Raw genomic sequence first — 14,521 nt, 5'->3', positions numbered from 1 at the left:
CTCCTCCTCTCACGCTCTCACTCTCTCCCTCTCTTCCTCTCCTCCTCTCACGCTCTCACTCTCTCACTCTCTCCCTCTCTTCCTCTCCTCCTCTCACGCTCTCACTCTCTCCCTCTCTTCCTCTCCTCCTCTCACGCTCTCCATCTCTTCCTCTCTCCCTGTCTCCCTCTCTTCCTCTCTCCCTCTCTTCCTCTCTTCCTCTCTCCCTCTCGTCCTCTCCTCCTCTCACGCTCTCCCTCTCTTCCTCTTTCACTCTCTTCCTCTCCTCCTCTCACGCTCTCCATCTATTCCTCTCTTCCTCTCTTCCTCTCTTTCTCTCACTCTCCCTCTCTTCCTCTCACTCTCTCCCTCTCTTTCTCTCCTCCGCTCACCCTCTCCCTCTCTTCTTCTCCTCCACTCACTCTCTCCCTCTCTGCTATCTTCCTTTCTCCCTCTCTACCTCTCCGCTCACTCTCTCCCCCTCTTCCTCTCTCCTATCTTCCTCTCTTCCTCTCTGCTCACTCTCTTCCTCTCTTCCCCTCTCCCTCTCTCCCCCTCCCCTTTTTCATCTCTCCCTCTCTCCCCCTCCCTTTTCCTGTCCTCCAGAGTGGCAGGAGACAGTGGCCCATAAACACAGGGAGCAGCTGCTACTGCAGGAGCTGGTGTCTCTGGTCAACCTGAGGGACGAGCTGGTCCACGACATGGACGCCAAGGAGAAAGGGTGAGACAGCCAGGGCTGCATCCCAAATGGTACCCTATTCCCTATATAGTGCACTACTTTTGACTAAAGCCTAATTGGCCCCTGGTAAAAAAGTAGTGCACGATATAGGGAATTGGCCCAGCTGAGTCACACATGCTGAATACACACAGCAAACACAGACGCTCATCTGGGAGGACGGTATGCTATGGGGTGAATGAGATGTCAGGTGTCTTTGTGAGTTTTGTCTTCCTCTGCCACACAGTTGAACGTAAGTCTGAGAGAATGACTGTTTGCTATGGGACTACTGTTCTAGCAGGTCTCTACCTGTTCTCTGCGCGTAGGGCTCTGGAGGAGGACGAGAGGCTGGAGAGAGGCCTGGAGCAGAGACGCAGGAAGTACAGCAAGAAGAGCAAGCAGGAGAAGTGTGCACTGCAGTGAGGCCTGGCGTTGGACACACCTGAACCAGGCAGCCTAGTAGAAGGTCACACCCGAACCAGGCAGTCCAATTGAAGATCACACCTGAACCAGGCAGCCCAATTGAAGTTCACACCTGAACCAGGCAGCCCAGTGGAAAGTCACACCCGAACCAGGCAGCCCAGTGGAAAGTCACACCTGAACCAGGCTGCCCAGTGGAAGGTCACCTGGATGCACATTGGGACTAAAGTTGTATGTGTGTGGATCATGACATCAACACTGCATGGAAGAGACTGAGAACTGTGTTATGGGACTGCACTAGGAGGACATAAAACAATGTTCACTCACCCCCTCTCTATGATATGACAGAGCCTCATTGCAACCTATGACTGGTTGTCAACAGTCACCCTGCTCTTCAGATTGTGTTTTGATTGGATTTAAGTTGTTTTTTTTTGTGCATAGTGTGTGTGTACTGTTAGGTTTTAATTTTGAGTAAATAACTCATGGACACTAGAGAAGCTTAACCAAGTTGAATTCTTTCCAAAGGGTCGTTACAGCTGTAATTCAGACAAAGACAAAGCTTCCCCCGTGGTAGTATTCATACCCCACTTTGGGTGGAGTCTCCTCCTTATCGCTAAACATTGCATCCTTCCTGCTAATGAGCCTTCAATGGTTTCACCCAGAATCCAACAGTGTGTGTGTGTGTGTGTGTGTGTGTGTGTGTGTGTGTGTGTGTGTGTGTGTGTGTGTGTGTGTGTGTGTGTGTGTGTGTGTGTGTGTGTGTGTGTGTGTGTGTGTGTGTGTGTGTGAATGTGTGCCTTGATGTGTGTTTGTTAGCGTGTGTGATTAAGAGTGCCAAAGAGGACACTACACTTTGTTACACAATCTATGACTATATGCCGTTATTTAGTGTTTTAACTTCAGGTCACAAAGGCATACCCCTAACTAACTAATCACCAGATAAGTGCCTTACAGCTTTTTTAAAAAGCTTTCCAAAATGGTTCTTCAACTGTCCCCATAGGATTTTTGGTTCCAGGTAGAACCTTTTTTGGTTCCAGGTAGAACCCTCTCTGGAAAGGGTTTTACATGGAAAACAAAAGGGTTCTACATGGAATCAAAAGGGTTCTACCTGGAACCAAAAATAGTTATTCAAAGGGTTCTCCTATGGGGATAGCCGATTAACCGTTTTAGGTTCTAAATAGCACCTTTCTTTCTAAGATACTGTATAATCTGTTACAGTAGTGTATTATACAATGGGTTACTTCAAAAAGGTATTTTCTACTGAATGGGATATTAGGGAAGGGGCAGGGCTCCAGTACTTAGCTACATCAAATACCTACATTAGACCCATGCAGCAGGTGGATTGATTCACCCCTTTTCACCTATTGTTAAATAAGCAGTCTGATTATTGACAATTACAATGGCAAGATGGAAGTGAAGTGGTCAATTTGTGCAAACAAAGAATGCCAAAACGAGCTTCCTCATTTATTGCAGTACGTTGGCTTGGACTGTGCAGACAGCACACAGCAAGCATCTGTTGTCTGATTCTTTATTGAGGTGAATGTATGTGGATGTCGACGAAAAGAACAGAACGGACATTGTTGACAAGGTCTTGTGATTGAAGATGTTAAATGTTTACTTTGGGTGCACCAACACTCAAGCAGAGTGGGAGATCTTGGATGAAAGAGGAAAAGGACAGAAGTCTATACTGTAGGTACAGTATACTGCAGCTTGGTGTCTGAAAGAACAAAACAGTTTAAACGTGTTGGAAATATTTGATGCTTTTATTTATTGAATAGGTATTCGACAGATAATCCTACATATCCTGCCTGTCAAATGTGCCTTTAACCAGATCCATAGTAAAAACAAATGTCCAGAAGTAGGACTCAACTTTGTGTTCCTAGTTCACAAATGTTTATGCAGTGAGTTCAGTTACTGTTTGTGACATTAGTCTCGTAATGCCTTGTTTTCCATTGATTGTTTTTTGTTGTTTTGAAAGTTAAATAAGGAAGCGGTGGAGTCTGAAAATGATCAATTTCAAGATGCTCTAAAATGCTAGAGAACAGGAATATTCAAACGGAAAACATCAGGCAAATGCATGTTTCTTAGTGTTTCCATCTTAACCTTACAGCTATCAATTGCTATAGTCTTATGCACATGCTTATTAGCGAATCTGTAATATACAAAAGTGTAAATAACCCTCATACATGATAAAAAAAATACACTTTACTTTAGCTAAAATATATTCTAGTATTAAAACTCCAGCACTTCGTTACAGCAGTATTACTGCAGATGTAGGATCTGAATTTGAGCCAGTTGCTACAGCAGGAAAATAATCTTGCAGCAACAGGAAATGTGAATTATTATGTGGATTATAATTAATGGACATTTTTGTATGGGGTTGATACATTTATAATTAGGGTAAATCAAGTCTGAAATTTCAAAGTGGAAATTACAAACTTTAGATGCATTTTTAAAACTCAAATACACTACAAGTTTGGGTTTCCTGCTGTGCAGGAAAATTCTCTGCAACAAAAGAGTGATCAAATTAAGATCCTACATGTATATTATTGGCCAGGCAGGAGTGCACCGGAGGTTGATATTTGCTTGACATCTGCTCCTCTACACTTTGTGTAATGTTATGTTATCATGAGCGCAGGCGTTTCTATTTCAGTGGGAAGAACTACTTAACAGTAAAAACATGATTCTGTCTGGAGTTATTTTGGGTGACACTGGAGAGTGAAATTCGTTTAGAAGTGTTTGAATTTGTGTTCTAGCTTGTTCCCCCTCTGCCCCACTGTTGTTAGTTACTGTGTTAATGTTGCTACCACTGTGTAAGTTTGAGAGATTTTACTTTCAGTTTTCTGAAATAGCTTTTGGGGAAGGTTTTGTTTGTTTTAATGTACATTTGCACTATTTGTGATGTTTGGAGAATTAAAGGTATCTTGGATCACTATTTGTGATGTTTGGAGAATTAAAGGTATCTTGGATCACTATTTGTGATGTTTGGAGAATTAAAGGTATATTGGATCACTATTTGTGATGTTTGGAGAATTAAAGGTATATTGGATCACTATTTTTGGAAACAACATCCACCTTGTTTATTTTAATTCAATGTTCATCTGTTTCATTCATATGGATATCATACATTTAAGAAGTTATGAATCCATCAGGATTATCAGTTGTGCATTATAGAATATAAAGTACATTTATATTCTCACTTAATAAGCCCTATATTTAATTTGGCCTTTAATGCTATAGCTGATAGAAAAACGTTGAAACAGTCAAAAAATAAATCATAAGGAATAAGGTTTAGAAGAAAGTTCAGGATTTAACCCCTTTTTTTGTCGGCACAAAACTACTTCCATAATTCCTTCCATTAATTGTTTTAACCAGAACAGGGTTACCTTCAGACGAGGGTTACCAGACGAGGGTTACCTTCAGACGAGGGTTACCAGACGAGGGTTACCTTCAGACGAGGGTTACCAGACGAGGGTTACCTTCAGACGAGGGTTACCTTCAGACGAGGGTTACCTTCAGACGAGGGTTACCTTCAGACGAGGGTTACCTTCAGACGAGGGTTACCAGACGAGGGTTACCTTCAGACGAGGGTTACCAGACGAGGGTTACCAGACGAGGGTTACCTTCAGACGAGGGTTACCTTCAGACGAGGGTTACCTTCAGACGAGGGTTACCTTCAGACGAGGGTTACCTTCAGACGAGGGTTACCAGACGAGGGTTACCTTCAGACATTAGTTATTTTGTGAGAGTCTCCTCTTTCCATAGTGGGGTCATATTAGTTTGTAGCCCAAACAGTTAGGACGCTACAGATGTTTTCGTGAGAAGACTGATTTTCAGTATGTCTCCTGGTCTGACAAACAGCACTGTAGGTCTTCCACAGCCCACAGCAGATGTGGAAGGCCGACATAGGCGGATGTGGTGGACTGTGATGCAGTCCATACTCAGTGACCTCAGCTGACATGCCCAATAATAGAGTTTAAAGTTGGGTATAGAAAGCTTTCCAAACTTTTTGGGACGTTGAAGCTCTAGGACGGTTCCCAAGAATGAAGTTAGAGGAGGAAGAGGAAGCATTGAAAACAGGAAATTAATACTGGGGATTATGGTGGGGATTTTTGTATTATGTTAATTATATTGACGTCAATCGATTCTTTAACCAACAATTTTACCTGGCTACACTTCAAAGCCGAAACATATCCATAACTGAACATCAGTGCTTGACTTGGGTAGGAGCTTTCCGGAGCTGAGTACCGACACCTCAAATGTTCTACTGCTTGAGCTCCTGTTCATCTAATAGAATATTAGCTCAAAAGTATTGTGGAGCTCCTAAATATAATACGTGAGTACCGGCACATATTTGAGTTCAAGTCGAGCACTGCTGAACGTAGAAATCTCCTTATGAAAGCCATTGTTAGTGTGCCAATGCGTGGATGCTATTTCCCTTCGGGTTATTTTTTCTCCAAAACTATCTTTTGGTATTTGTTTCATTAGTCCATTGTTGGTATAGTCCCAAAATGTTTTGCATGTCAGCCATCAAGATGTCAAGATATATAACTTTCAAAATAGAGAAATACAGCCGCTATTTCCCTTCAGGTTGTTTTTACTCATTCATTTCCATTCCACTGAGAGTTGTTAGTCTCAGCGTATTGCCTATGGGCACCATGATGATTCCGTTAGTCCAGGGCACGGAGCTCTAGATCTGGAACTATAGGGGCCTGCCCAACAATAAAAACAATGTTAATCGGGAAGTATCCCATCAAAGGTATGTAGTTTAGATTGGGTGCTGGATCATGTTGTAATGTGTTTTCATGTTATTAAGGAAAAGAGATTGAATCTCGAGAATAATACAGGACTGCCCACTAATGATGCAAGACTTGTTAACCCCTTATTGTCTCGTGTCAAAGGATTATGTAAATTGCTCCTGGCCATAGTGAAATATGTACTACCCTGACCTCTCCAATACATTTTTAAAACTATATTGTATGTATTTGAGCATATCAAAAATAAAATTTCCAGAGAGCTTGTGTGTAATGCATTTTATGCCACTGGTATGGCCTGAAACTAAGAAGGATATTATACTTAATTATAAAGTGAGAAAGTGCTGTGAAAAATCATTATGTTCCTGTAAACTATGAATAGTTTCTTCATTTTGTTTAATCTTTCAGGAAACAAGCTCGAACCGCACACATGGAGCATGTCTGGCTACACAATGCATCCCCATGGGCCATAGCCACAATGCATCCCCATGGGCCATAGACACAATGCATCCCCATGGGCCATAGCCACAATGCATCCCCATGGGCCATAGCCACAATGCATCCCCATGGGCCATAGACACAATGCATCCCCATGGGCCATAGCCACAATGCATCCCCATGGGCCATAGACACAATGCATCCCCATGGGCCATAGCCACAATGCATCCCCATGGGCCATAGCCACAATGCATCCCCATGGGCCATAGCCACAATGCATCCCCATGGGCCATAGCCACAATGCATCCCCATGGGCCATAGCCACAATGCATCCCCATGGGCCATAGACACAATGCATCCCCATGGGCCATAGACACAATGCATCCCCATGGGCCATAGCCACAATGCATCCCCATGGGCCATAGCCACAATGCATCCCCATGGGCCATAGCCACAATGCATCCCCATGGGCCATAGCCACAATGCATCCCCATGGGCCATAGCCACAATGCATCCCCATGGGCCATAGCCACAATGCATCCCCATGGGCCATAGCCACAATGCTTTGTCAGCATGAGAAACAGTTATATTACATAATGGACCAGAAACAAGCACCCTATCCTCTCTGCTTAACTCCCTAGTCCTTGCTGATGACAAGCATACCCATAACATAATGCAGCCACCACCATGCTTGAAAATATGAAGAGTTTTACTCAGTGTTGTGTTGGATTTGCCCCAAATATAAAACGTTGTATTCAGGACATAAAGTGAATTGCTTGCCACATTTTTTGCAGTTTTACTTTAATGCCTTATTGCAAACAGGATGCATGTTTTGGAATATTTGTATTCTGTACATGCTTTCTTCTTTTCACTCTGTAATTTATGTTAGTATTCTGGAGTAACTACAATGTTGTTGACCCATCCTCAGTTTTCTCCTATCACAACCATTAAATTCTGTAACTGTTTTAATGTCACCATTGGCCTTACGGTGAAATCCCTGAGCGGTTTCCTCTCTGTCAACGGAGCTAGGAAGGATGCCTGTATCTTTGTAGTGGCATGCCCTGACCGTAGAGAGCTTTTTATGTCTCTATTTTGGTTTGGTCAGGGTGTGATTTGGGTGGGCATTCTATGTTCATTTTCTATGTTTTGTATTTCTTTGTGTTTGGCCGGGTGTGGTTCTCAATCAGAGGCAGCTGTCTATCGTTGTCTCTGATTGAGAATCATATTTAGGTAGCTTTTCCCCACCGATGCTTTGTGGGTAGTTATTTTCTGTTTAGTGTTTTGCACCTTACAGGACTGTTTCGGTTTCATTTATTCTCTTGTTATTTTGTTTAGTGTTCAGTGTAAATAAAAAACATGAACACTTACCACGCTGAGCTTTGGTCCGACTACTCTTCTTCAGATGACGAAAACCGTTACATGTAGTGATTGGGTGTATTGATACTGTCACGCCCTGATCTGTTTCATATTGCACTTCCTAAGGCTTCCACTAGATTTCAACAGTCTTTAGAACCTTGTTTGATGCTTCTACTGTGAAGGAGGGGGGAATGAGGGCTCTTTGAGTCAGGGGTCTGGCAGAGTGCCATGAGCTGACCACACGCGTTCACGTGAGAGTTAGCTTGCGTCCCATTGCATTTCTGAAGACATAGGAATTCTCCGGTTGAAACATTATTGAAGATTTATGATAAAAACATCCTAAAGATTGATTCTATACATCGTTTGACATGTTTCTACGGACTGTAACGGAACTTTTGGACTTTTCGTCTGTTCGCGCCTCATGAATTTGGATTACTGGGCTAAACGCGCGAACAAAAAGGAGGTATTTGGACATAAATTATGTACTTTATCGAACAAAACAAACATTTATTGTGGAACTGGGATTCCTGGGAGTGCATTCTGATGAAGATCATCAAAGGTAAGTGAATATTTATAACGCTATTTCTGACTTCTGTTGACTCCAACATGGCGGATATATGTATGGCTGGTTTTGTTGTCTGAGCGCTGTACTCAGATTATTGCATGGTTTGCTTTTTCCGTAAAGTTTTTTTTAAATCTGACACAGCGGTTGCATTAAGGAGAAGTATATCTCTAATTCTGTGCATAACACTTGTATCTTATATTAAAGTTTATGATGACTATTTCTGTAAATTGATGTGGCCCTCTGCAAAATCACCAGATGTTTTGGAAGCAAAACATTACTGAACGTAACGCGCCAATGTAAACTGAGATTTTTGGATATAAATATGCACTTTATCGAACAAAACATACATGTATTGTGTAACATGAAGTCCTATGAGTGTCATCTGATGAAGATCATCAAAGGTTAGTGATTCATTTGATCTCTATTTCTGCTTTTTGTGACTCCTCTCTTTGGCTGGAAAAATGGCTGTTTTTCTGTGAGTAGGTGCAGACCTAACATAATCGTTTGGTGTGCTTTCGTCGTAAAGCCTTTTTGACATCGGACACTGTGGTGGGATTAACAACATGTTTATCTTTAAAATGGTGTAAAATACTTCTATCTTTGAGGAATTTTAATTATGAGATTTCTGTTGTTTTGAATTTGGCGCCCTGCACTTTCAATGGCTGTTGTCATATCGATCCCGTTAACGGGATCTTAGCCGATCTCAGCCATAAGAGGTTTAAACAGCTACACAAAATCTAAATTTAATCAATTTTAAATTCAGACTGTAACACAACAAAATGTAGAAATGATAAGAAGTGTGAATACTTTCTGAAGGCACTGTAGAAGAGGATGTTGGAGCATTTGCCAAGTTATTGATATCAGTGATTTCACCATGAAGGGCCGGCATCCAATCCCCCTCTATATCAATCATTGATTGCGTTGATCTAATCGAGGGCCTTAATGACAGCTTCAGTACATTCAGAGACAATGATCAGCACTACAGAGCTGGTTTTTATTCAACACTTTTGGAAGTCGTGAGACACGCTTCTCCACTTCGACTCGCTCTCTCCCTCCCTCCACTGAGACATAACCAAGAGTAATGAATTTACGTATGCCTACAGTAGCAATTTTAGCTTGTAAATCTTGGTGGGGCAAACTCACATTTTTGTTGTTGATGCATGCCAGCAAAGCCACCACACAACACTAAACAATACATGAACTGCAATATAACGGTGACAAACAGTGCCCATAAAGCCCATAAAACTGTCCCAACAGCAGAGCTTTCTTTTCAGCACCATGGAGTGAATTCTTACCACCGCTACACCTGGCTATCAGTGGAGCCTTGTCTGGCAGCGAAACAGTTCATGCAGCCTCATTTACTGCCTTTAAAAAAAGCATGGCTGACTTGCTTAAACAAATGTAGTTTCTACTGACAATTGAGATGTAAAAACTATGGCATAAGGGGACAATGAGCGGATCAGAGGCAATCCGTAATTTAGATTGACATTAATGAGCGAGCTAAGACGGATGTAGTCAATATAACTATTTGTTCAGCACTTTTGAAATGTACAGCAACAGAATTCAGAACATGGACCGTTCTTACAGTATTCTCCCTGTATACCAAGTCAGACCCGTAGGATAAATAAAGGGGGCATATAAGCAGACAATGAAAGCTCTTACAGTGTTTGATGATGACATTTCTCTAAAACAGGCTAAAGGCTACATGTGCACCACCAAGTTAGAACAGTAGGCTGAGTTATGATGGGGAAAGGGACCAAATGATTAGGGTGAGGCACATGGGCTCAAACAGCTTACTACACAACACACACTTTGTATTACTTTCTTAGCTACAGTATACATATCTCACTGGAATATTACATAATTTATGCAGCAGCATACAATATGTTTTTGGACTCACCTTGTTGTGCTGTGCTCACTTGAACAGCAAGGTTGCACGGCGGTCCTTCTTGTGGGCAAACTTTGTCATCAAAGTCTGGCATTCTCTGGATTTGTGGAGTTTAAGACAACTGGGAACTCTGAAAAAAACTAGTTTGAATCATGACATCAGTGATCTTCAGGTCAGCACTCTAGGAAGAGGCCCGAGTTCCCGACTTGGAATTCCGAGTTGGATAACTGTTCAAATTGTATTTTCCCAGTCAAGGCTTGTTTTTTTCCTGGTTCCCAGTTGTTTTGAACTCACTGGTGTCTGAGATTTCCCCGTTCTGTGTTTCCAGTTGTTTTGAATGCAGCAGAAGTCATGCTGGATTGACAGCATGGCCAATGTATTTAATATTTTCTGGCCAGTGGTGTTGCATGTGAATGTTTATCCTTTTAAGCTTGGAAATGTCAGACCGTGTGTGCAACTGGTCAACTAGAGTCAGGTGCAGAAGAGCAGAGAGGAATGAACAGGCACACTTTAATTGGCAGAAGCACAAGTCGGACGCAACAGCGTCACAACACTCCAGCAAGGCAAAAGTGAAATAGCGCACTGGTCACTATAAATAAAGAACCACAATACAATACCACGGGTTGAAACAATACCCGGAAAAAACCCAGCCTGACGTGTCACACAATACATGTAATGAACAATTACACACACAGACATGGGGTGGAACAGAGGATAATATACACGTAGATTGATGAGGGAATGTAAACCAGGTGTGCGGGAAAGACAAGACAAAATAAAGGGAAAATTAAAAGTGGAGCGGCGATGGCTAGAAGACCGGTGACGTCGACCGCCAAGCGCCGCCTGAATAAGGAGAGGAACCGACTTCGGCGGAAGTCATGACAGGAAAAGAGAGCCTTAAACCCAGACTTGGACCACGTCTCCACTGAATAGCAGGCTAGTGATTGCTTTGCAGTTAGCTAACGCTTGCAATTAGTCACTGATTCCTTCCAAACCACTCATTGTTGAATTTGCGATTTCCAACTTGTTGTGTAATGTTTATGTCCAATGGCCGATGAGCACCGATATGTTTTATCTATAATTTCTCTTCATATGACAAGGATTTGCCAGTAGATTGTCAACATAATTCTTGAAGATGACTGCTTGTCTAGCTTGCTAGCTAAGATTTAGAAAGTATGATGTTGACATGATCTGTCCAATCAAAGCTACAGTTGATATAATGTGATTTGACGTAATTTTATCTGTGGCCAATAACCTTGAGCCTTATTGGATGGGCACTTCTAATGTAAATCTATGGCAGAACCCAAGGGGCTTGAATTTTCGAGTTCTCCCTGTAGATTTTGTGGTGACGTAGTGTCCCCATGAATGACATAACACTGAGCCAATCAAGGCGCAACTAGAGAACATTACCAACGCCTCCGCTCTGTATTTTACGCTGGCTGCCCAACCACCACAGAAAGCACTGAGCTAGGCTGAAACACCTGCATTTTGGAGCAGCCTTACTCAAGAAAGCAAAAAAGAGACTATGTTTATATGCTGCTTTATTAACTCAATATTTTTTTTTACATAGTTTGCAAACTGATATGTGATACGTATTGTCGCAAAACTAACATGCAAAACATTTGCTAAACAGGTGGTTCTCTCACAATGACCGGTCGCCACTGTGCCTACAAGACTACTTGGTCTGTAAAGTGAAATCACGTCAGATTGTTTGTTGTGTGCGATAGATGACAGTAGAAAAAATATTTCAAAGTTCGTAATACAACTAAAAAAGTATTTACAAGCAAAACCAGCCAAGATTACCGTTTGTACAACATAACTGTCATCGATGACAGTTGGCCCACATACTGCACATTTTAGCTGGCCCTGCCATCAGTAGATTTCTACCTACGCCTCTGAATTGAACTAAATGAAAACCTAGAGTGCATTTTAAGAAGCTATTCTTCATTAGACTTCTACTTCTTCTACTGTTTATCATTACTCCATAATTGTTGTTGCTACACCTCAGTCTTATAAGCAGGCCACAAATATCAAATATCAGTTTTACCAAATTTCCATCAACATGTTAAATGTGCAACCAGAGGGGAAAATAATTCTAGATCGCCTGTACTCCACACACAGAGACGCGTACAAAGCTCTCCCTCGCCCTCCATTTGGTAAATCCGACTACAACTCTATCCTCCTGATTCCTGCTTACAAGCAAAAATTAAAGCAGGAAGCACCAGTGACTCAGTCTATAAAAAAGTGGTCAGATGAAGCAGATGCTAAACTACAGGACTGTTTTGCTATCACAGACTGGAACTTGTTCCGGGATTCTTCCGATGGCATTGAGGAGTACACCCCATCAGTCACTGGCTTTATCAATAAGTGCATCGAGGACGTCGTCCCCACAGTGACTGTACGTACGTACCCCAACCAGAAGCCATGAATTACAGGCAACATTCGCACTGAGCTAAAGGGTAGAGCTGCTGCTTACAAGATGCGGGACTCTGACCCGGAAGCTTACAAGAAATCCTGCGACGAACCATCAAACAGGCAAAGCGTCAATACAGGGCTAAGATTGAATCATTCTACACCGGCTCTGACGCTCGTCTTATGTGGCAGGGCTTGCAAACTATTACAGACTACAAAGGGAAGCACAGCTGTTAGCTGCCCAGTGACACGAGCCTACCAGACGAGCGAAATCACTTCTATGCTCGCTTCGAGGCAAGCAACACTGAGGCATGCATGAGAGCATCAGCTGTTCCGGACGACTGTGTGATCACGCTCTTCGTAGCCGACGTGAGTAAGACCTTTAAACAGGTCAACATACACAAGGCTGCGGGGCCAGATGGATTACCAGGACGTGTGCTCCGGGCATGTGCTGACCAACTGGCAGGTGTCTTCACTGACATTTTCAACATGTACCTGATTGAGTCTGTAATACCAACATGTTTCAAGCAGACCACCAGAGTCCCTGTGCCCAAAAACACAAAGGCAACCTGCCTAAATGACTACAGACCCGTAGCACTCACGTCCGTAGTCATGAAGTGCTTTGAAAGGTTGGTAATGGCTCACATCAACACCATTATCCCAGAAACCCTAGACCAACTCCAATTTGCATACCGCCCAAACATGATGCAATCTCTATTGCACTCCACACTGCCCTTTCCCACCTGGACAAAAGGAACACTCATGTGAGAATGCTATTCATTGACTATAGCTCAGCTTTCAACACCATAGTACCCTCAAAGCTCATCACTAAGCTAAGGATCCTGGGACTAAACACCTCCCTCTGCAACTGGATCCTGGACTTCCCGACGGGCCGCCCCCAGGTGGTGAGGGTAGGTAGCAACTCATCTGCCACACTGATCCTCAACACTGGAGCTCCCCACGGGTGCGTGCTCAGTCCCCTCCTCAGTCCCCTCCTGTACTCCCTGTTCACCCACGACTGCATGGCAAGGCATGACTCCAACACCTTCATTAAGTTTGCAGACGACACAACAGTGGTAGGCCTGATCACCGACAACGACGAGACAGCCTATAGGGAGGAAGTCAGAGACATGGCTGGGTGGTGCCAGAATAACAACCTATTCCTCAACGTAACCAAGACTAAGGAGATGATTGTGGACTATGGGAAAAGGAGGGCAGAGCACGCCCCCATTCTCATCGATGGGGCTGTAGTGGAGCAGGTTGAGAGCTTCAAGTTCCTTGGTGTCCACATCAACAACAAACTAGAATGGTCCAAACACACCAAGACAGTCGTGAAGAGGGCATGACAAAGCCTATTCCCCCTCAGGAAACTAAAAAGATTTGTCATGGGTCCTGAGATCCTCAAAAGGTTCTACTGCTGCAACATCGAGAGCATCCTGACTGGTTGCATCACTGCCTGGTAAGACAATTGCTTGGCCTCCGACCGCAAAGCACTACAGAGGGTAATGCGTACGGCCCAGTACATCACTGGGGCTAAGCTGCCTGCCATCCAGGACCTCTACACCAGGCGGTGTCAGAGGAAGGCCCTAAGAATTGTCAAAGATCCCAGCCACCCCAGTCATAGACTGTTCTCTCTACTACCGCATGGCAAGCGGTACCGGAGTGCCAATCTAGAACAAAAAGGCTTCTCAACAGTTTTTACCCCCAAGCCATAAGACTCCTGAACAGGTAATCAAATGGCTACCCGGACTATTTGCATTGTGTGCCCCCCCAAACCCCTCTTTTTACGCTGCTGCTACTCTCTGTTTATCATATATGCATAGTCACTTTAACTATACATTCGTGTACATACTACCTCAATCAGCCTGACTAACCGGTGTCTGTATGTAGCCTCGCTACTTTTATAGCCTCACTACTGTATATAGCCTGTCTTTTTACTGTTGTTTTATTTCTTTACCTACCTATTGTTCACATAATACCTTTTTTGCACTGTT

General features: G+C 43.2%; 1 protein-coding gene across 1 annotated transcript in view; it reads left to right on the top strand.

Annotated features, from left to right (window-relative positions):
• ehbp1l1a (EH domain binding protein 1-like 1a) overlaps positions 1–1,759 on the top strand; it is a 45,847-nt gene extending 44,088 nt beyond the window's left edge. Inside the window, exons 25-26 of the mRNA XM_038995740.1 lie at positions 586–700; positions 1,021–1,759. Of these exons, the coding sequence (XP_038851668.1) occupies positions 586–700; positions 1,021–1,117 (212 nt within the window). The 3' untranslated portion in view covers positions 1,118–1,759. The remainder of the gene's footprint in view (positions 1–585; positions 701–1,020) is intronic.
• Positions 1,760–14,521: the final 12,762 nt, after the last annotated feature.

This window comes from Salvelinus namaycush, chromosome 6 (assembly GCF_016432855.1).
Source record: "Salvelinus namaycush isolate Seneca chromosome 6, SaNama_1.0, whole genome shotgun sequence".
NCBI lineage: Eukaryota > Metazoa > Chordata > Actinopteri > Salmoniformes > Salmonidae > Salvelinus > Salvelinus namaycush.
Note: the sequence above shows the minus strand (reverse complement) of the source record. Positions and strands in the feature narration are given on the sequence as shown.